The 16,121-nt window shown below is 51.2% G+C and overlaps 5 protein-coding genes across 5 annotated transcripts; 4 read left to right on the top strand and 1 right to left on the bottom strand.

The window, feature by feature from the left end:
- Positions 1–1,278: 1,278 nt before the first annotated feature.
- Positions 1,279–1,654, top strand: BCR38DRAFT_489396 (uncharacterized protein; the record flags this gene model as incomplete). Its single annotated transcript, XM_040864391.1, has 2 exons — positions 1,279–1,509; positions 1,580–1,654. The coding sequence occupies 2 exons, from the start codon at positions 1,279–1,281 to the stop codon at positions 1,652–1,654; spliced, it is 306 nt and encodes a 101-aa protein (XP_040711396.1).
- A 774-nt stretch (positions 1,655–2,428) lies between these two features.
- On the top strand, positions 2,429–3,198 carry BCR38DRAFT_447411 (uncharacterized protein). The gene is made up of 2 exons (XM_040861147.1): positions 2,429–2,460; positions 2,530–3,198. Exons 1-2 carry the CDS (start codon positions 2,442–2,444, stop codon positions 2,709–2,711), a joined length of 201 nt encoding a protein of 66 aa, XP_040711395.1. The 5' UTR covers positions 2,429–2,441; the 3' UTR covers positions 2,712–3,198.
- Positions 3,199–3,346: 148 nt separating this feature from the next.
- On the top strand, positions 3,347–5,913 carry BCR38DRAFT_527506 (amidase). Its single transcript, XM_040865396.1, has 4 exons — positions 3,347–3,667; positions 3,719–3,962; positions 4,031–4,483; positions 4,625–5,913. The coding sequence occupies exons 1-4, from the start codon at positions 3,648–3,650 to the stop codon at positions 5,648–5,650; spliced, it is 1,743 nt and encodes a 580-aa protein (XP_040711394.1). The 5' UTR covers positions 3,347–3,647; the 3' UTR covers positions 5,651–5,913.
- A 1,285-nt stretch (positions 5,914–7,198) lies between these two features.
- On the top strand, positions 7,199–8,318 carry BCR38DRAFT_489394 (uncharacterized protein; the record flags this gene model as incomplete). Its single annotated transcript, XM_040864390.1, has 5 exons — positions 7,199–7,293; positions 7,366–7,459; positions 7,701–7,746; positions 7,806–7,866; positions 7,934–8,318. The coding sequence occupies 5 exons, from the start codon at positions 7,199–7,201 to the stop codon at positions 8,316–8,318; spliced, it is 681 nt and encodes a 226-aa protein (XP_040711393.1).
- A 2,214-nt stretch (positions 8,319–10,532) lies between these two features.
- BCR38DRAFT_447391 (uncharacterized protein) lies at positions 10,533–12,508 on the bottom strand. The gene has a single exon (XM_040861146.1). It carries the CDS (start codon positions 12,147–12,149, stop codon positions 10,809–10,811), a length of 1,341 nt encoding a protein of 446 aa, XP_040711392.1. The 5' UTR covers positions 12,150–12,508; the 3' UTR covers positions 10,533–10,808.
- Between the last annotated feature and the right edge of the window lie 3,613 nt (positions 12,509–16,121).

Genomic DNA, 16,121 nt, shown 5'->3' with positions numbered 1-16,121 from the left:
CTGAACGCCGCCTGCAAACTCAACTCAACCGCCCCACGACGACATTGCTTACACCTAAACCAAGCCCTGTCCGCCCATCGGGAGGCGAATTAGTATTCCTGAAGTTGACCGACTCACCCACTTTGCCCCTATTCAATGACATCGGGATAGCTTCACGCGCATATGTACGACCGTCCCCTTCGTCGTTTGATTGCAGATCATTTCCTTTCCTATGCAACATTCAAGTTTTGCTGAAGACTGTCAACGAAATACATAAGTAAAGATCCCCCAAACTCCCCACGGTCTGCGGATGCATTTCCCCGTATTGTCACTCTGAATCTTCTGAACCCTTTCGAATCTAGACCTTCCGCATTTTGGGGCTTCTATCCTCTCCCGTTTCGCCAAATTCGGCTCGTTCCTTCCACTGACATTAGTCTGGACATATATCTTAACTCGTAACGACGACGCGTTTGCAACCAAACACCAAACACCTCCCAACTCTATTTCCCCGAATTTCGGTGAAGCTACCGAGACCCAGGTGCATCCATCTAATTCAGGACCTCCTCAGCGACCCCGCCGTAAGCGCACCAGCTGAGACAAGCCCCGACAAGCCCACCCTCCTTTACAATATCCGGGCCACACCCTTCCACATTTTCTGACTCTGGGGTTCCTTGTTGTTCCGGCAGTCACCGCATTAGAATTTCCAGCCCCCGTCTTTATTTACCAAGGCCGGAAACCCGTATTATTAGACCCGCTCGCGTTCTCTTCTCGCGACCCGCGCCAGCCTGCCTTCACCTATACATACATCTTCATCCTCCAACCTGCGATTTCCATACTACCCCACGATCCGGGTTCTTAGCACCTGGGCCGCCTTCGGAACTTTACACTACTCCGCAGGAAGAAGCATGATCACGACATCCGGCCGCAGCCACACGACTCGCGACATCTATTAAAGAGTTTCGAGGTTCCACGAGTTTCTTCAAACTGCTATACCCACCACGTCGCTGTCGCCGCGTGTCACTTGCACAACACCGCTCACAAAAAGACACCGACACAGTCACGTCACCGAAAGTCAACCTGCATAGTACTGGCTGCATGCTCATGTCGCGACGTAACCCATCGGCGACCGAGGACAACAGAAAAGAACGAAGCAGGACAACATCCCAGCAGGGCCACCATCACCGCCACTTGAGTTCCACATCGTCACCGCACCTCACCATCTCTACGAAACGGTCAAACGGACATTCGCACACCCATTCGCACACCCATTCGCACACCTTAACCCCTTCGCCCCTCAAAATGGTTACCACTACGACGAATACCCACCACGCGCACCATGACGCATCATCCTACTACTATCAGTCCGAGAGGACGACCCCCGAAACCGAAGCGCAGGGCTTCGAATGGATGGTCCCGACCGTCATCGACGATGACGATTTGATGTTTGGCGGCAAGAGCTTAAGCGCATGGTACGAGGAGGACCGGAGGAGCGTCAGCACCCCCGAGGAAGAACGACGTGGTCGTCAACGGGTAAGTTGAAACGTAACCTATGCGAGTGTGCCAGGCCACAGCAGACCTAGAAACTAACAATGTCTGATAGGTGCGACAACATCACTCGCATTCTCGCCATCCCAAGTCCAAGGCGACGGGCAACGGCGAGCAGAAGAAGCATTAGACGACAAACATGGTCGTCGAGCAGCATCATCCACTTTTTCCAAGATACCCAACAACTTTCCAACGAGCAGGCTTCGACCCGTAAGTGTTGTGAGCTCGGTCATCGTCAACGTCATCAGGCTGCTTCAACCATCATCGCATTAGATATGGCGTTGCTATTGCATCTGCGACAGTCACGTTATGGCATACGAAATACGACTTGTCGCCAGCATGGACTGGATTTGATTTCCCTTCCAAGCATTTTTAGACTTATTATCATCCATTTGGACGAGACTGCGTCGTCATCATCATCATCACAAGCCCTCATTTGGGGTTTCGGCTGGTTACAACACATTTAGAAGGAAAGGTCGCAAGTACGTACCCGTGAAACAGATCGCGGGCAGTCGCCTTGTCCACTCCCCTCTCCTTTGTCGGGGACTAGGAATGGAAGCATTTGGAATTTGTTATGATACCTTGGGGCTAGCTATACCGAGGCATACCCCTGCGCATGGAGCTTTGTTTGTTTGGATTCATTGTTGATACGATTTGATGGGTTTTATGGATGGAATCGGTCGCTCGAATAATGCAGTAATGCGACTCGAGTGCAGGTAAGGCCACTGGCGATGGCCTACGTCGGGCTGAAGAGAGAGCCTTGACGCTCAGATATCCACCCACACTGTTGTGTTTCATCAACTGCGTGCCGGACGGCTTGCAAGGTGTGAGGAGGTTCTGGGATAGCATTTATACCGCTAATATACCTGCACGTTACATGTTACCTACGTTTTTGGTCCAGTGTAATGTATTGATTGATGACTCCCGCGCAACATGGTACGTCGTAGTCTGACACATGGAGCCTTTAAGTCCTTCCAGACTAATCCATTCCTGGAGTGCGTATAGCTTATTCATCGCAAATCCGCCATGAAGGACAGGCTGAGTTGACGTCTTTTCGGATCGATCTCAGCATCCACAACCCGCAATCCACAACCCTAGGTCCCGACAGAGCGGGTACTCTCAACAGTCATCTCATTGTTATGCGACACCTGCCACGCCAATCAAACATATACCCGAAAACCAGCTGACTCTTTCCCTACACTTCAACATCGGAGTATCCGCCTTACACCAACAAGCCCTTCTATATTCAGAGGTCGAGCAGTCCTGATCGGGCGAAAGGTTTGCTGATCCTTTGTCCATTGTAGTCGAGAGCTGGGGTTGGATGTGTGTAAGCGTCGAAAAAGTGGGGCATTCCCGTCCGGTTGAAGGTTAGGGGCGTTCTATTACTGTTTTGAGGTTGGAAGTATATATTTTCAGCTCTTGTCATCCCAAGTTTTGGTGTGTGGAATGGGCGGTCGGATGATTATAAATGCAGCTGAGCTGATTGTGCGAGTTCGGGATGTGGACATTGCAGATTACTTAGTATAGCAGACATGGTCCTTGCGCGTTATAGGGAAGTAGGGAAGTACGGAGTACGTAGACTGGGTGAGACGACGAATCAATCACCTTGAAACCCAACAAAAACCGTGAAACAGAAATAGAAACAGAGATCTACCAGAACCCCGCGGTGATGATAGTAACCCACAGGACAACCAACCCCAAACTCTATCCGGTCTAGCCATCATGTGGAAGTCCAGACGCAGTCACGTGAGGGGAATAAGAACTCTATAGTAGTTAATTGGCCAAGACGTGCTCTTATCGCCCGCTACCACGCCCACTTCGAGTGGGTTACTACCATTGGTCGGATTTTGCGTTGCGATCGCCGGTTCCGCGTCGGAGGTGTCCATGAGCCGCGTTTCCCGCATTCCGAACAAGAACTAGCCGACATCAATTGGGAGCGGGTCGGGAATACTTCACATGTCTGCGTAGGGGGTGTTATTAAATTGAGGGGTTTGGGGTGATGAGCTAGCATTGTTGAAGAGTAACAAGACTGAAAAGCCGGGGTTTTCTCTTGAGAGGAGAATACCACCTCAGGGCTGGTGGTTACATCGCGACAGAGTATATTTATCAGTATCGACATCACAATGGCGTCTGATGAAGCCAAGTACGTATGGCATCTCTCCTGCGTTGGTGTTCAGATACTTACACAAGACAGAACACAAGTCTCCCGGGAGACCTTCCGGGAGATCATGGCGCCTCTGGGCTTCAGCATGAAGCCTGAGGATGAAGTCGGGTATCTTGAGCTCCTGGAGAACACCTTAGAGTCCATGGACATAGTGGACCAAATGCCAGAGTACATCGATCCACGGCTGAAGCCTAACCTGGATCCGGACAACACGCCACGGGCTTATAGACGACCTACGTCTGAAGAGAACCCGCTGAATGCGTGGTCGCATCGAGTCCGATCCCCTTTCTCCCAACTCTACTCGCCCGCAAAGTTATTCAGCTGGCTGACTATACTCTATAGACTGAACTCAAATCCCCCAACCCCGAATCCTCCCGCGGCCACCTGGCCGGCAAAACCCTCGCCGCAAAAGATAACATCTGCCTTTCCGGCATCCCCCTGACCGGCGGCACGCAAGAATACCACCTCTGCCGCCAAGCGCCCTATCCAATCCCCGACATCGACGCCCCTGTCATCAGCCGCGTTCTCGAGGCAGGCGCCACCGTCCTCGGCACGTCAACGTGCGAGAACTACTGCATGTCAGGGCTTTCGCTGTCGAGTGCTACGGGGCCGGTGCAGAATCCGTGGTTGAAGGGGTATTCATGTGGGGGAAGTAGCAGTGGGTCGGCGGCGTTGGTCGGGGTGAAGGTCGTGAGGAGGTGGCGGGAGGCGAGGGGGTTCAATGTGCAGGATGGGGAGTTGGGGGAGGGGGTGGATTTGGCGATTGGGGGGGATCAAGGGGGGAGTATCAGGATAGTGAGCAATCCCAAGTCCTTTTGCCTCTTTCATCTTATACTTCAGGCACAGTGAACCAACACAATTCCTTTTCTTCGCAGACATAACTTCTACCCCACGAGACAGGCTAGAAGCATCACTTACTAATATCAAACCTCCCAGCCCGCAGCATATACCGGCATCTACGGCCTGAAACCCACCCACGGGCTAATACCGTACACTGGAATCTGTCCCCTCCACCCACTCATAGACCACGCCGGCCCCATGGCTTCCTCGGTCCGCGACCTAGCCCTCCTCCTAACCGTCTTGGCGGGATACGATGGTATCGATCCCCGCATGACCCCCGAGTGTCCTCTTCGGTCCTCCGTCCCGTCTTACCATGACCTGCTCGACGATGCCATTGCCGTCCGCAAGCCCACAGGTAATTGGACGCCTACTACCGCCGCTAAAGGGCTCAGGGTCGGGATTCTGACTGAAGCTTTTGCTGTGCCGCAGCTGAATCCTGATGTTGCGGCTACGGTAAGGAAAGCAGCTGAACGATTCAGGGCGTTGGGAGGTGAAGTGGAGGAGGTCTCCATCCCGCTTCATGCTAAAGCGCCCGCTATTTTCACAGCCACTACAAGGGAGCATATGGCAAGCACTTTCCTGCACAACTCGGCACCGACACTGTTGTCGTACTCCCTACCCAACCTTGACCCCCCGAAACCAGGACAGGACTGGTACGAGACCATGAACCGATCCAACCCAGCCGTGGTGAGCGCGCTAGTTGATGGCCACTACCTCGACTCTCAAGCCCGATACCCGCCGCGAGTAAGGGCGAAGGCGATAACGCATGTCCATGAGCTGCGAGCGGCTTACGATGCTGCACTCGCTAAATACGACATTCTGATCACGCCGGCGAACCCGACGGTGGGGAAGAAGCAAAGAAGCAGTGCTAAGGGAGATATGGATGGAATGGGACAGAAGGGGTTTGTTGATTTGGTTTTGGGGAATACGGCCAATACGATGCCTTTTAATGTCACGGGACATCCGGGTTTGATCATGCCGGTGGGTTGGGGAAGGGTCGAGGATGGAGAGGGGAGGTTGCCAGTGGGGATGCAGATTGTGGGACGGAGGTGGGATGAGAGGACTGCTTTGTTTGCAGCTGCTGCTTGGGAGGTTGGAGGATTGGGGCTGGACGAGGAATAGGCGGCGGTGATGTATTGGGGTCGTTGGTGGTTTCTTTATCAGCTAGATCCACTTTGCTGGGGAAAAATACTCGCCGGCGATTACTAGCAACGAAGTCAAAGTGCGGTGTATAGTTGGAACATCTATTTGATTGGCCATGTTCTGGGTAGAATGGAGATTTCCTCTTTTTTTTCTCTCTTCTGATGGTGGTTGTTAGGGACTTGTTCAGGTTCTTCAGATATTCTTCGTTCGCGGGGCGAAAAGTGATTAGGGGGTCAAAATACCACTAGATTCAAGGGATGTAGGTTATATGCGTTCTGGGTTTGTCTTAGTTGATGTATTTTCAGGGTCTAGTTAAGGTATCTGTCAGAGAACAGAATGCCATAGGCACCAGTGGGTGTCAGGACACTGAACGCAGGACACCGGCGGGCCGCCGGAGGGGTGTTTCGGACAAAAGACTCCCGAATCATGATTACAATCTATGTGAAGCTTTGGGATGACGAGAGTCAAGATCCTTGGCATCGCCGACCCTGCTGTTATGCCGGGTCCAAGCGGCGGCCTAGCTATCTATATAAGGACCATCTCGAAGTAGGATAGGGAAGGAGTTGTCAGAGCCACAAGTGTCATCCGAGGCGGGCCGGCTTCCACCAGGTAGGAAGCCGTTTGTGGCGGCTAGAGAGCCGCTTGTGGCGAATGAGAGCCGTTGAAGCCGTTTGCAGCGGATAGGGAATCGCTTGGTTGCAGATAAGGAGCCGCTGTCCAAGATATTGGCCGAAGTCGGAGGAACACAGACATACGGAAGCAAACATCCAGAATCCAAGAGAGAACCTCGGCTGGCTATAAGTAAGGAGTCGAGACGGAGGAAGATAGAGAGGGCAGAGATCAATGCATCACCGTGGGCACCCCTACCTGAGACCGCCAGTGACCACCCGGTGCTACGTAGGAGGGACGCCCGTTACTCCCCATCACTCTGTACTATTGCCTTCGGCCTAGCCGTACCCTGACAGTATCCGTCTACTCTTTAGTTTACTTGCATGGTAGTGTCGTCTGGTCAGAGCTTTGTGGACATTTTCTCATGTCGTTCGTGCTATGGTGCCTACGCCTCGGCAGCATTATTATAACAAACGGCACTATCAGTAAATTCTACGAGCGGTGTGACGATTCAGGTTGAACATGGCCGCAAATTGTATTTAACGGGCTTCTGAGATTTTATTGTAAACCACAGTGCTAACGGTTTATTTTCTCGCCAATCTACCGTCACATTTGGTATGTGGTTTACCCATGACAGGGACAATTGGATTAATCATATCTAGTATGCGTTGCCATACAGGTATGATATGTGGAGCTGCTCATGGATTCCTCCCCTATTATAGTAGCTCATGGCTGCTGCGACATAATATTCATATGAGAAACTTTCTTTACTTGTCCCCCCGAGTGACCTTGACTATACTTAACACAAGCGATCTCAGAGCTGTTTACTTCTCCACGAACTCGTTCCGTTGGCAACATCAAACTCGTGTTCTTACCGCGTTCACAACCTGAGCAGACCTCGAGAGTTATAGACAGCCCATGATTCCCACTCTTGTCAATACTGAATCTGCCGAAATCCGCGACTACTTCAACCTCTGCAAGAAGGACTTCGTTCTCAGCGTTCCTGCCGTCTGGTATGACCAGGCCAAGGATCATACCTTGAAGTTATGTTAATCCAACGTCTCTGCAGCACTAATTTGATGGAGTTCTCACAGAAGCACCGTTGAGGCTATCCAGAAGGCTGGGATTCACCCAGTTTTGGTGATCAAGGAGCTCGAGGCTGCGGCGCTCAAGCTAATTGTATGCGAAACCAAGAACTCAAGGACACGTCCGAGCCTCTTGCCGAAGACATCGTTTGGGTGATTGAGGGCCAAGTCAGAGCTATATTGTAGAAACGAGGAGGCAGAGCCCTGGATGGGGGTGAAAATTACCGCAGAAACGACACTAGTAGCTAACTACACACAGGGAATATTCCTTGTCGCAGGCTTTGGCTCGAGCCAGTATCTGAAGGACTGCATCCAGACTAAGTTCAGCTCACCAGATATCCGGGTCATATAGCCCCATGATGCTTGGGTTTCCATTGCCAAGTAAGTATATCAATGCCCATAACTCAAAAACTCCTCAAACAACCACTGACCTGTGTTAGGAGACGAGGCTACTATGATCTCCACCAGACGGACCGGCACTACGGTGTCAGCACCTGGAGAGTATATGATCCCCTCCTGGATAGAGGTCGCCCCACGATCTACTACCTAAATACAACGGAAAGACCAGGTTCCACAAGGTGGACATTGACTGCAAGTTTCACAAAATAATAGGTCACGAGTTGAAGCGAAGCGAACCTGTCAAGTTCCGGTTCCACCGTACGTTGGCTTTTAAGCACGAATCCGACGATCTCATATTCTACGACGACCTCGTCTACTCGGACACCCGTATTGCCCCCGTGTATCCCGGCTGTGACGTGAAGGTCTGCTGCACCCTCATGGGAGATATTCAGTTGGTAGACCAATCGTTATTTAAGAAGCGGACCGATATCGATGGCAAAATTTACCTCGATTTCCGCTTTTATTTCGCCGTCTCGACCGGCACGGCCAACCTGAAGTTTTTCCTTGAGGTGGATGGGAAGAAGATGGGCAGCGTTGAGGCCACCTACGAGTAGTTGACTAGCACTATATGGTGCAACCACGAGGGAAAAACACGGTAACACCAGTGGAATGCCGACCTATTAGACAGTAATTATCGGTTGCTGTGTATTAGTTCACTCACTGGTCCTTTGATTCTACGATGCACATGAATATTGTTTTGAGCGTATAACGTCCCACACCCACATCCGGGACACCCCACATATGGGACGCCCTAAAAATGATGCTGTATATTATAACTATTGACTTCAACCTTTTTTTACACTTATTCTGATGCGACTACAATACAGCTTTAACCATCACTAGGGTTTTCAGACTCGCTAGACTCATCTGTACTATCCTCAATTTCACCAGCCTCGATATGAGCCTTCCGAATAGCCTTGATATTAGTAAACTTCGAATTAGGGCTCATCTTGACCTTCCTCCGCTTCCTAGCCCTACTAGCCTCAAGCTCTGCCTCTATTGCCTCAATCTTTCGCTGTGCGACAGCTAACTGGTAGTCCTTCTCATCAAAGCCCTTTTGAACTTTCAGAAAGAGTAGCCGCTGGGTATTTGGATCACTATCAAGCTTGCTGAATAAGCTGAGTTGATCTTGGAGCTCATCTCTCCTCTTAGGCGTTGACCAGGCTACTGCTGATGTCTCTAACGCCCAGTCCTGACTACTAGAGTGCCCTTTGCAAGTCTGACTAGGCTGTTTGATTGGTGCTGACGTATTCTCAAGGAGCAGGGGGCTCATAAGGGGTCTAGCTATGCTCGAAGGCCAGAGACCAGTATATTTCCATCCACTGATAATGTTCTTAACGGCCAATGCTGCTAGACGTGCCTTTCTATAGCAGAGGAGAAAGTTTCTCTTCCCTACGACAGTAGTAGTATCCCATTGGTTAAGGTAACCAAGCTCCTTCTTATAGGCTGCCTTGAGGGGTCCAAAGACTGACTGATCGAGAGGCTGGAGAACGTGGGATGTATGTGGCGGTAAGAAAAGCAAGTGTATCTTGTTTATGAAGCAGAGGTACATAAACTCTGTCGTTTCGTGGCTACTATGCCCATCTAGGATAAGTAACCTAGTCTCTTCAGGGTCCTCTGGTCAAGTCAAAGGAATAAAGATCTTTTGTAGCCACTCGATAGCCGTAGAGTCTGACGTCCACCCATTCTCTGTTGCTGTAAACCTCCAGGCTTCGTATGGAGTCAAGTCCAGAGGAAACCACTGCTGCTGGACAGACTTCCCCTCGTATATCACAAGTGGGGGTAGCGCAGTACCAGTCGCAGAGATACACTCTATAAGAGATGTCCAAGCGCGAGATCCAGGCTGTTTCTTCCGTATAGAACGAGTCTCAGATGATCCTAGAACAAGACCATTTGATCCTCTACCTTCTAGAATACCTGTCTCATCCATATTGTATCGATTTGAGGCCTTAATAGCTTTGATCTCAGGGATAGCGAGGTATTTGAACCATTGCCTGATCACATTAGCTGAGGCTCCATTAATACGCTGGGAATCGATAGCTCTGCTTCTCTGGACCTTTACTGAAGGGTTCCTCTTGATAAAAGCCTGGACCCAGTTCTTTCCAAGTGGTTCGGTGTCTCCGTGGATCTGTAGGATACGCTCGGCGAAGTCTTTGAGCTGTTGATGGGTTGGTGGGAGGCCTAGGGCAGCCTGGATTCGAACCCATTCAGCCAGATGGGATTCCTGGGCTGGAGAGAGCCTCTGGTAGTCAGCGAAGGCCATATCTCTTGACTGGGCTCCCTGAATCCGTCGTGAAAGAGTAGACCTTGGGACACCATGCTCATATGCCGCTTTTCGGAGGCTTTGACCGGTAGCTATTGCTTGAAGAGCTCGATAAATATCATCTTCGGTATATTGACTCATATTAGTGTAAAGAAGACGGACGTAAAATTTTGTAATGATTGAATCGATATTGGTAAAGAAAAAAGAGGTTGAAGTTAGAGGCTAGCGGTGTTGATGAGGCATTTTTGGGTGTCCCACATGTGCGGGTGTCCCGAATGTGGGTGTGGGACGTCAAGGGTGACAAGATAACTAAACTGCTTGGTAGCTTTTGAGACTTTCGACGAATACAGTAGTGTTGCCATGATACCCGCGTGCGAAACTTCGTTCCATTGTAGCATTGTGTGCCCTGTAGCCTACGACGAAAGGTCCGTATGGAAAATATCTTCGAAGAGGGCGGACAAACCAACCCGAACCTCGCCCGGAGGAGAAGCAGGAAAACACAAGGTTTTGTCACAATCTCATTAATGGTATCATATACTGTCATAAAAGCTATAAACATGCGGACTTGTCATCCACTCATGCGTTCATCATACCCTCCATCCTACAAGTTAATGCTTCCAGCTCTAGGGACCCTAGTGCTCATGTCAGATATTATGACCTTTTCCACACACTCGGCCAAAATCAACCGTACGCCAAATCACCGTGTATCCGATAAGACATTGAAAATAACCCTTGTCGATCTCGCGCATGATCTGCCCGACTACCAAAAAGGATTCCAGCTCTACTTTTCGAAATCCTTCAGCACCCGCCACTGGTCTTCAAAGTGCAAACCGCCGCCATCAATGAGGTTGCAGTTGTTGTGTCCCCACTTCCGACGGAACACCTCTTTGCCCGCTTCGGTAAGAACGTCCAAAGCTTCGGTGAACCCGTCGGCATTGTAGTAGAAGGGCTCGCTGTCACCGCCGTGCTGGCTCGCTTGCCACGTATTGCGTCCGCGGTTGCCGTGCTTGTAGTGAAACATGAAGTCGCTGGTACGAAGCAGCGCCCACCAGTAATCAAGTGGATTTTGCATGTCGAGCTCGTGAGGTGGAATGACCTCGCGCTTCGCGATCTTCGCTGAGGTTTCCGGAGTGGGTTCCGGTGGATTGGGGTCGGTGAATCCCGGGTCGACGCTCGGGACGCGATATAAGGCCAATAGGTCATCGAGCACGGCCGAGGTGTCGGTGACGACGCCACAGTTGGCGTCGATTTGGCTCCAGCCTTTCATGGTCAGGCGTGTGTACGTATCACAGTCCGTCATGTAGTAAGGGATCGAAGTGTCCCAGCCGCCGATGTCCTCAAGCGCCTGGGGGTTCTGCAGCGTGAGATGGTCGTATGCAAAGAAGCGCGTGCCCCATTTATCGCCGGAGTCAAGCGTCTTACGCAACGCTTCCAGACACAGCGTGTATAGGCTCTTATATCCCAGCTCTCCTCCAGGCGGGGTCAATATCTCGAATCCGTTCTCGTGGCCGAGGGCTAGAACGTCCATGTGACTCCAGAAATAATAAGGCCATTTGCGTTCGTATGACATGGCAAGGTAGAAGTTCTGCAGCTGCGCAAATGTGAGCAGCACAGGAGTCTGGACAATGTTGACCCCGAGCATGCGCAGCTGCGTATGGTTCATGTACCAGGGATGTTGGAGCGTGAGTTGGCCGCGCGTGTTGGCTTGCTGCATGCCCGTGTTCTCAACGACGTAGATCTGCTCAGGTGGCCATCCAGCCGTGATGTAGGACACGACAGCCTGAAGTAGCACCGGCCAGGTGCGGGTGAATCCGATGACTAAAGCAGGCGCAACCTCAAGGTCGTAGTCCGTCTTCCAGCTGTTCTTCTTTGGGATATTGTAGCTCGGGATTGGCGGTGGTGTTGATGTAGAGAGAGCCGGGAATGGATCTCGTACCGGTGGAGGAGTCCATGTTGGTACTGGCTTATACGTTGGGTGTGGCGGCGATGTTTTGTCATCTTCATGGACAGAAGACAGCTTGACTACGCTTAGCCCAGTGACGCTTCGCAAGAAAAAGAATACCGTGACTAGAAATACAAGAGTGGCGATAAGTGCTTGTCGAGAGCGCATTTTGGACAGCATGGTTGAGGTTATGAGCCAGAACCCGATGGACAGATCAACGAGCAAAACCAAATCCGTGCGACCAGATCTCTCTGGTGGAGAGAAGTGGTCGTCGCCGAGAAGCGCTTCAAACTGTGAATCGTCTGTTGCTGACGAGTCTCACCTGCTCGACAAGAGAGCCTTGGGTGTGGGAAAGAGAATACGAGAGTTTTCAGGATATCGGTCTTGTTTATCTGATGACATAAAGGACGCACGATGTCAAAATGAATCAAGCCCAATTAGAGAAAAGCGAGAAACAAAACAGTAAGACGAGCCATCTAAAAAGTAAAGTGAAAGTGGAAGGAACGAGCCTCGTCAGGTCGAAGCAGTCGAGATCACGGACATCGAGCAGTGGCACGGCATGCGCTTGCATCCATAATGGCAAAGCGGCATGGTATCTAGGTATCGACCCCGCTCCAGGTGCGGCCCGTCCTAGGCAAGTATCATTTGCCGTGTATGGCAAGAGCCCTGTACAAAGATTTTTCATTAACAAGGCTGAGATTCGGGTAGCCCTGCTTCCTAGTTCTGGTCAGTCATTGCGTCGAATGTGCCTACATGGAATGCATGTATCAGATCCGTACAGATCCGTAAGACTGATGTGAAGTATACCGGATGGGTTTGATTCAAGCAACTATCTTTAGCTTTTCCGTCTTGGTGTTTATGGAGCAGTACGAACACATTGGGAAGCTGAGCCACAAGGTGTCACAGCGTTTCCAACCCTGCCAGCACGAGAGAGATTACGTTGAACTCGCGCGATTTGGTGGGGCTGGGGCTGAACCGTCTATGCCGCTCTCTCCAACAACCGTTCCCCGCTTCAACACGTGGCGAACTTGCTAGTGTTGGTTGCCAAATTGTCCGATATCGATAATGAAATAATCTGTTGGCAACAACGGATACCAACCAGAAAGGCACTTTTGGGTGAAATTGTTGGCCGTGTATGACGAATCTGGAGGCGATATCACAGAAATGATCGTCCGGGCCAATACCGTGAGCCCGGAAGGTTTGGGGCAGGAGCCACAAATGCCGTCATGTCGACGCTAGTTAGCGTGGCGCGGTACTGGAAGGAACAAATCACGGCGCAAAAATAGGATAGCATTCATGCAATTGCGAGATGAGAATTTGGAGCTAGCAAGGTCACTGCATGGGAGTCAGTGCTGACGGAAAACAATCAAAAGTCGATGCGAGGTCAGCACCTATTAGGGATAACGTCCAATAATAACAGCGATCACCAAAAGCTGGGAACGAGGGTGGACCCAAGTTAAATATACTATGTAGAGCCGCCAAGGCACAGGTCAACTACTGACCCAAGGGTCGGACTAATCGGAATCTGTACCCCGCTGCTGCATGGTGGTGCCTTCCTTTTGAGGACCGCAAAGGCCAAATTGGGCTCGCTTGGGCTTGGGCTTGCTCTTGCCTCTTGGATGCCGATCGTTCTCGACTGCATTAAGGGCACGATGGCTGAGCACGAAGACAGGGTTATCACCGCGCACCTAGGCTGCGCACCTAGGAGATTAGACCACGGAATTCACAACAACAGGCCCTACCACCAGCCTTAAGGTCTCGAATGCGTAGTTGGTAAGCTGTCCATATCCCCTGCGGCGAATTTCATCCCACCACAGCAGCGCCGCAAGTCGCGGTGAAGGTGAGGAGGATATGACAGGTGCCACAGCTACCGCGACCTCCACTTACGCTGATCTCCAAGCCCTCCAAGCCAACTTTAGATTGCCAGCATCGCATGTTATCAACAGTCTAGAGTGCCGGAATCAAGTCTTATCATCTGCCCTTTCGAAGCTTTGAGGCTGTGGTTGAGTGAAGACGCCGTCCAACGCCCTTTCCGCAAGTGCACTGAGCCGTGGTGTCCTGGCACACTCCGGATACGAAGATACGAGTTTAGAGGCTCATGCAAGCGGCCGCACACACCCTTCGTGAACAGGACGCGTAAATAGATTCTTTGATACCGTTGCGTGTGAGGGATGAGAGATTCGACCGTTCGGGCGGCAGGCGCGGTTCGGCAACCATCGAAGACATACACTTAAAGGAGAATAGCTCATGGGCGCGAAACCTTAAGCCCCGATTCCGGGCGAAGAAGTCGTCGTGACGCCGTACCCCGCCCGTTACATGCCCGGATCTGCACCCGGGGCGACGATCATCTTCAGCAATCTCATCTTTCGAGGCTTAGACAACGGCTATACTCGGTTTTTAACACTGTTATTGGTGCTTGCTGCTGGTGAACCGGTGAAACGCCGCGTTGCCGTCCATTCGCACACTACCCCCTTACAAAAATGGCAGACGGCTATGCATATATTGTCGATCATCTGCAAGCCAGTTCACCGCACGCTAATAATCACTCGACAACAATTCTCCGATACGCAACCCACGCCAGCCGTTATTGAAATACTTCTGAGTTGCGGCGATGCTGAATTGGGCGATGCCTGTGGGCCCATACCTGTCTAACGGATTGCACTCACCTGAATAGTCGTATCTCTGCCGGCTTGTCTGGGAAAGATAAGACGTCTATCGTGCGATGATGAGGGGTATTGACGATCGAGTGCATGACCACTTTCCTAAACCTTTCCCAGGGTTGGAATACTGGTGTGCGCGGCTCGTGATTTATCGTCCTGCTGGCAGTAACAACGACTTCATGAAAGGGTTGTCCTCCAATGAAGGTGACATGACTTGTCACGATCCACCAGTCGCCTCACTTGAAGTTCTTGTGCGTTAAAGATGCCTGCACAGAGGATGCTCAATCATCCACCAGACGCCTCATTGATCATGTGGAAATCGACGAGCTGTCACCAATACTCCCTAAGGCGGGTTAGGTTACCCCCGCGCTACTTATGTAGAGACGAAGTTTCAAGTGCAAGTCCATCGCGGGTACTTCCGTGGTTACGGAAAAACCAGTGTACGCTCAAGTACTCTGAAGAAATCTTCAAACAAATGATCCGAGCACTCACCCTAGTTGGTCGGAATCCGAAAAGCTAGAACGTCAAATCCTTGATTTCGCCGGACTACTCGAGTTTTCTTTCTTTTGTCTTCTCGCCGACTGACAACATAACCGTGAAGTTTCATGACGTCCATGACGGCGAAATCAGGTTGATGCTGTACAATCCCAACCGCACACGAGCTGTTCTCTGTCCTCGAAATTGCAATTCCGGCGATTGTATTACGAGACTGACGACACCAGACGAACCCGCCAACTTCATCGTGTGATGCAGATCACCGATAGCGGGACTTGAGGTGTGGTAGGGTGGAGTTGGCAGGGCCTGGCGGGCGCATCGGTAGTTGAATGGATCTGCAGTCTGCAACCCAACCCTTGCAGCCAACTTTTGGCGCCCGCCGGCCAACAACGCAAAAGCTTGTGTCCTCTGACGGACACCCCAATGCTACACACATACTTCTGCGCTACTCAGTTGTCATCAGCGCTGATGCAAGCCTCTCATGGCCACCCCTTTGACGTGCGGCCCATGGCTTGGGTCGGATGAGCTCACTCATCATGACCTCAATCAAGCTGCATTCATACCCAGCGTTACCATCGTCGTCGGCAAGCTGGGAACATCCGCTGCTGACACCGGCTTGACTCAGACAGAGACGCGGGAAGCCCAGAGATGTAGTCATTGATGGATGGAGAGAACAACTGCATAACCCTGAGTATGCTGTAGACTCCGCGTGGTCTGTGTAGTCCAATCACCAGCGGCTAGATGCAAGTTTCATCGTCATCCCATGAAGACAACCTTGGCTCGATCAAGGTACATACATGGGTTTCAATGCCGCAAGGTTATGGCTTAAAGCATCTGATGTGTGTGGGTGTATATAAAATTTCCCACCTGCCCCGTCAATCCCGGCTCGGTCAGATCGGTAAGAGGGGCCACTTACTACCTTGTGATTGTTTGTTGATGCTACATCGCAAAAATTCGTCGTCTCGTCTCGAGTTCCGAGGTTTCCTTTGTCTCAGGT

The sequence above is a fragment of the Pseudomassariella vexata genome (assembly GCF_002105095.1).
Source record: "Pseudomassariella vexata strain CBS 129021 chromosome Unknown BCR38scaffold_16, whole genome shotgun sequence".
In the NCBI taxonomy this organism is placed as follows: Eukaryota; Fungi; Ascomycota; class Sordariomycetes; order Amphisphaeriales; family Pseudomassariaceae; genus Pseudomassariella; species Pseudomassariella vexata.
Note: the sequence above shows the minus strand (reverse complement) of the source record. Positions and strands in the feature narration are given on the sequence as shown.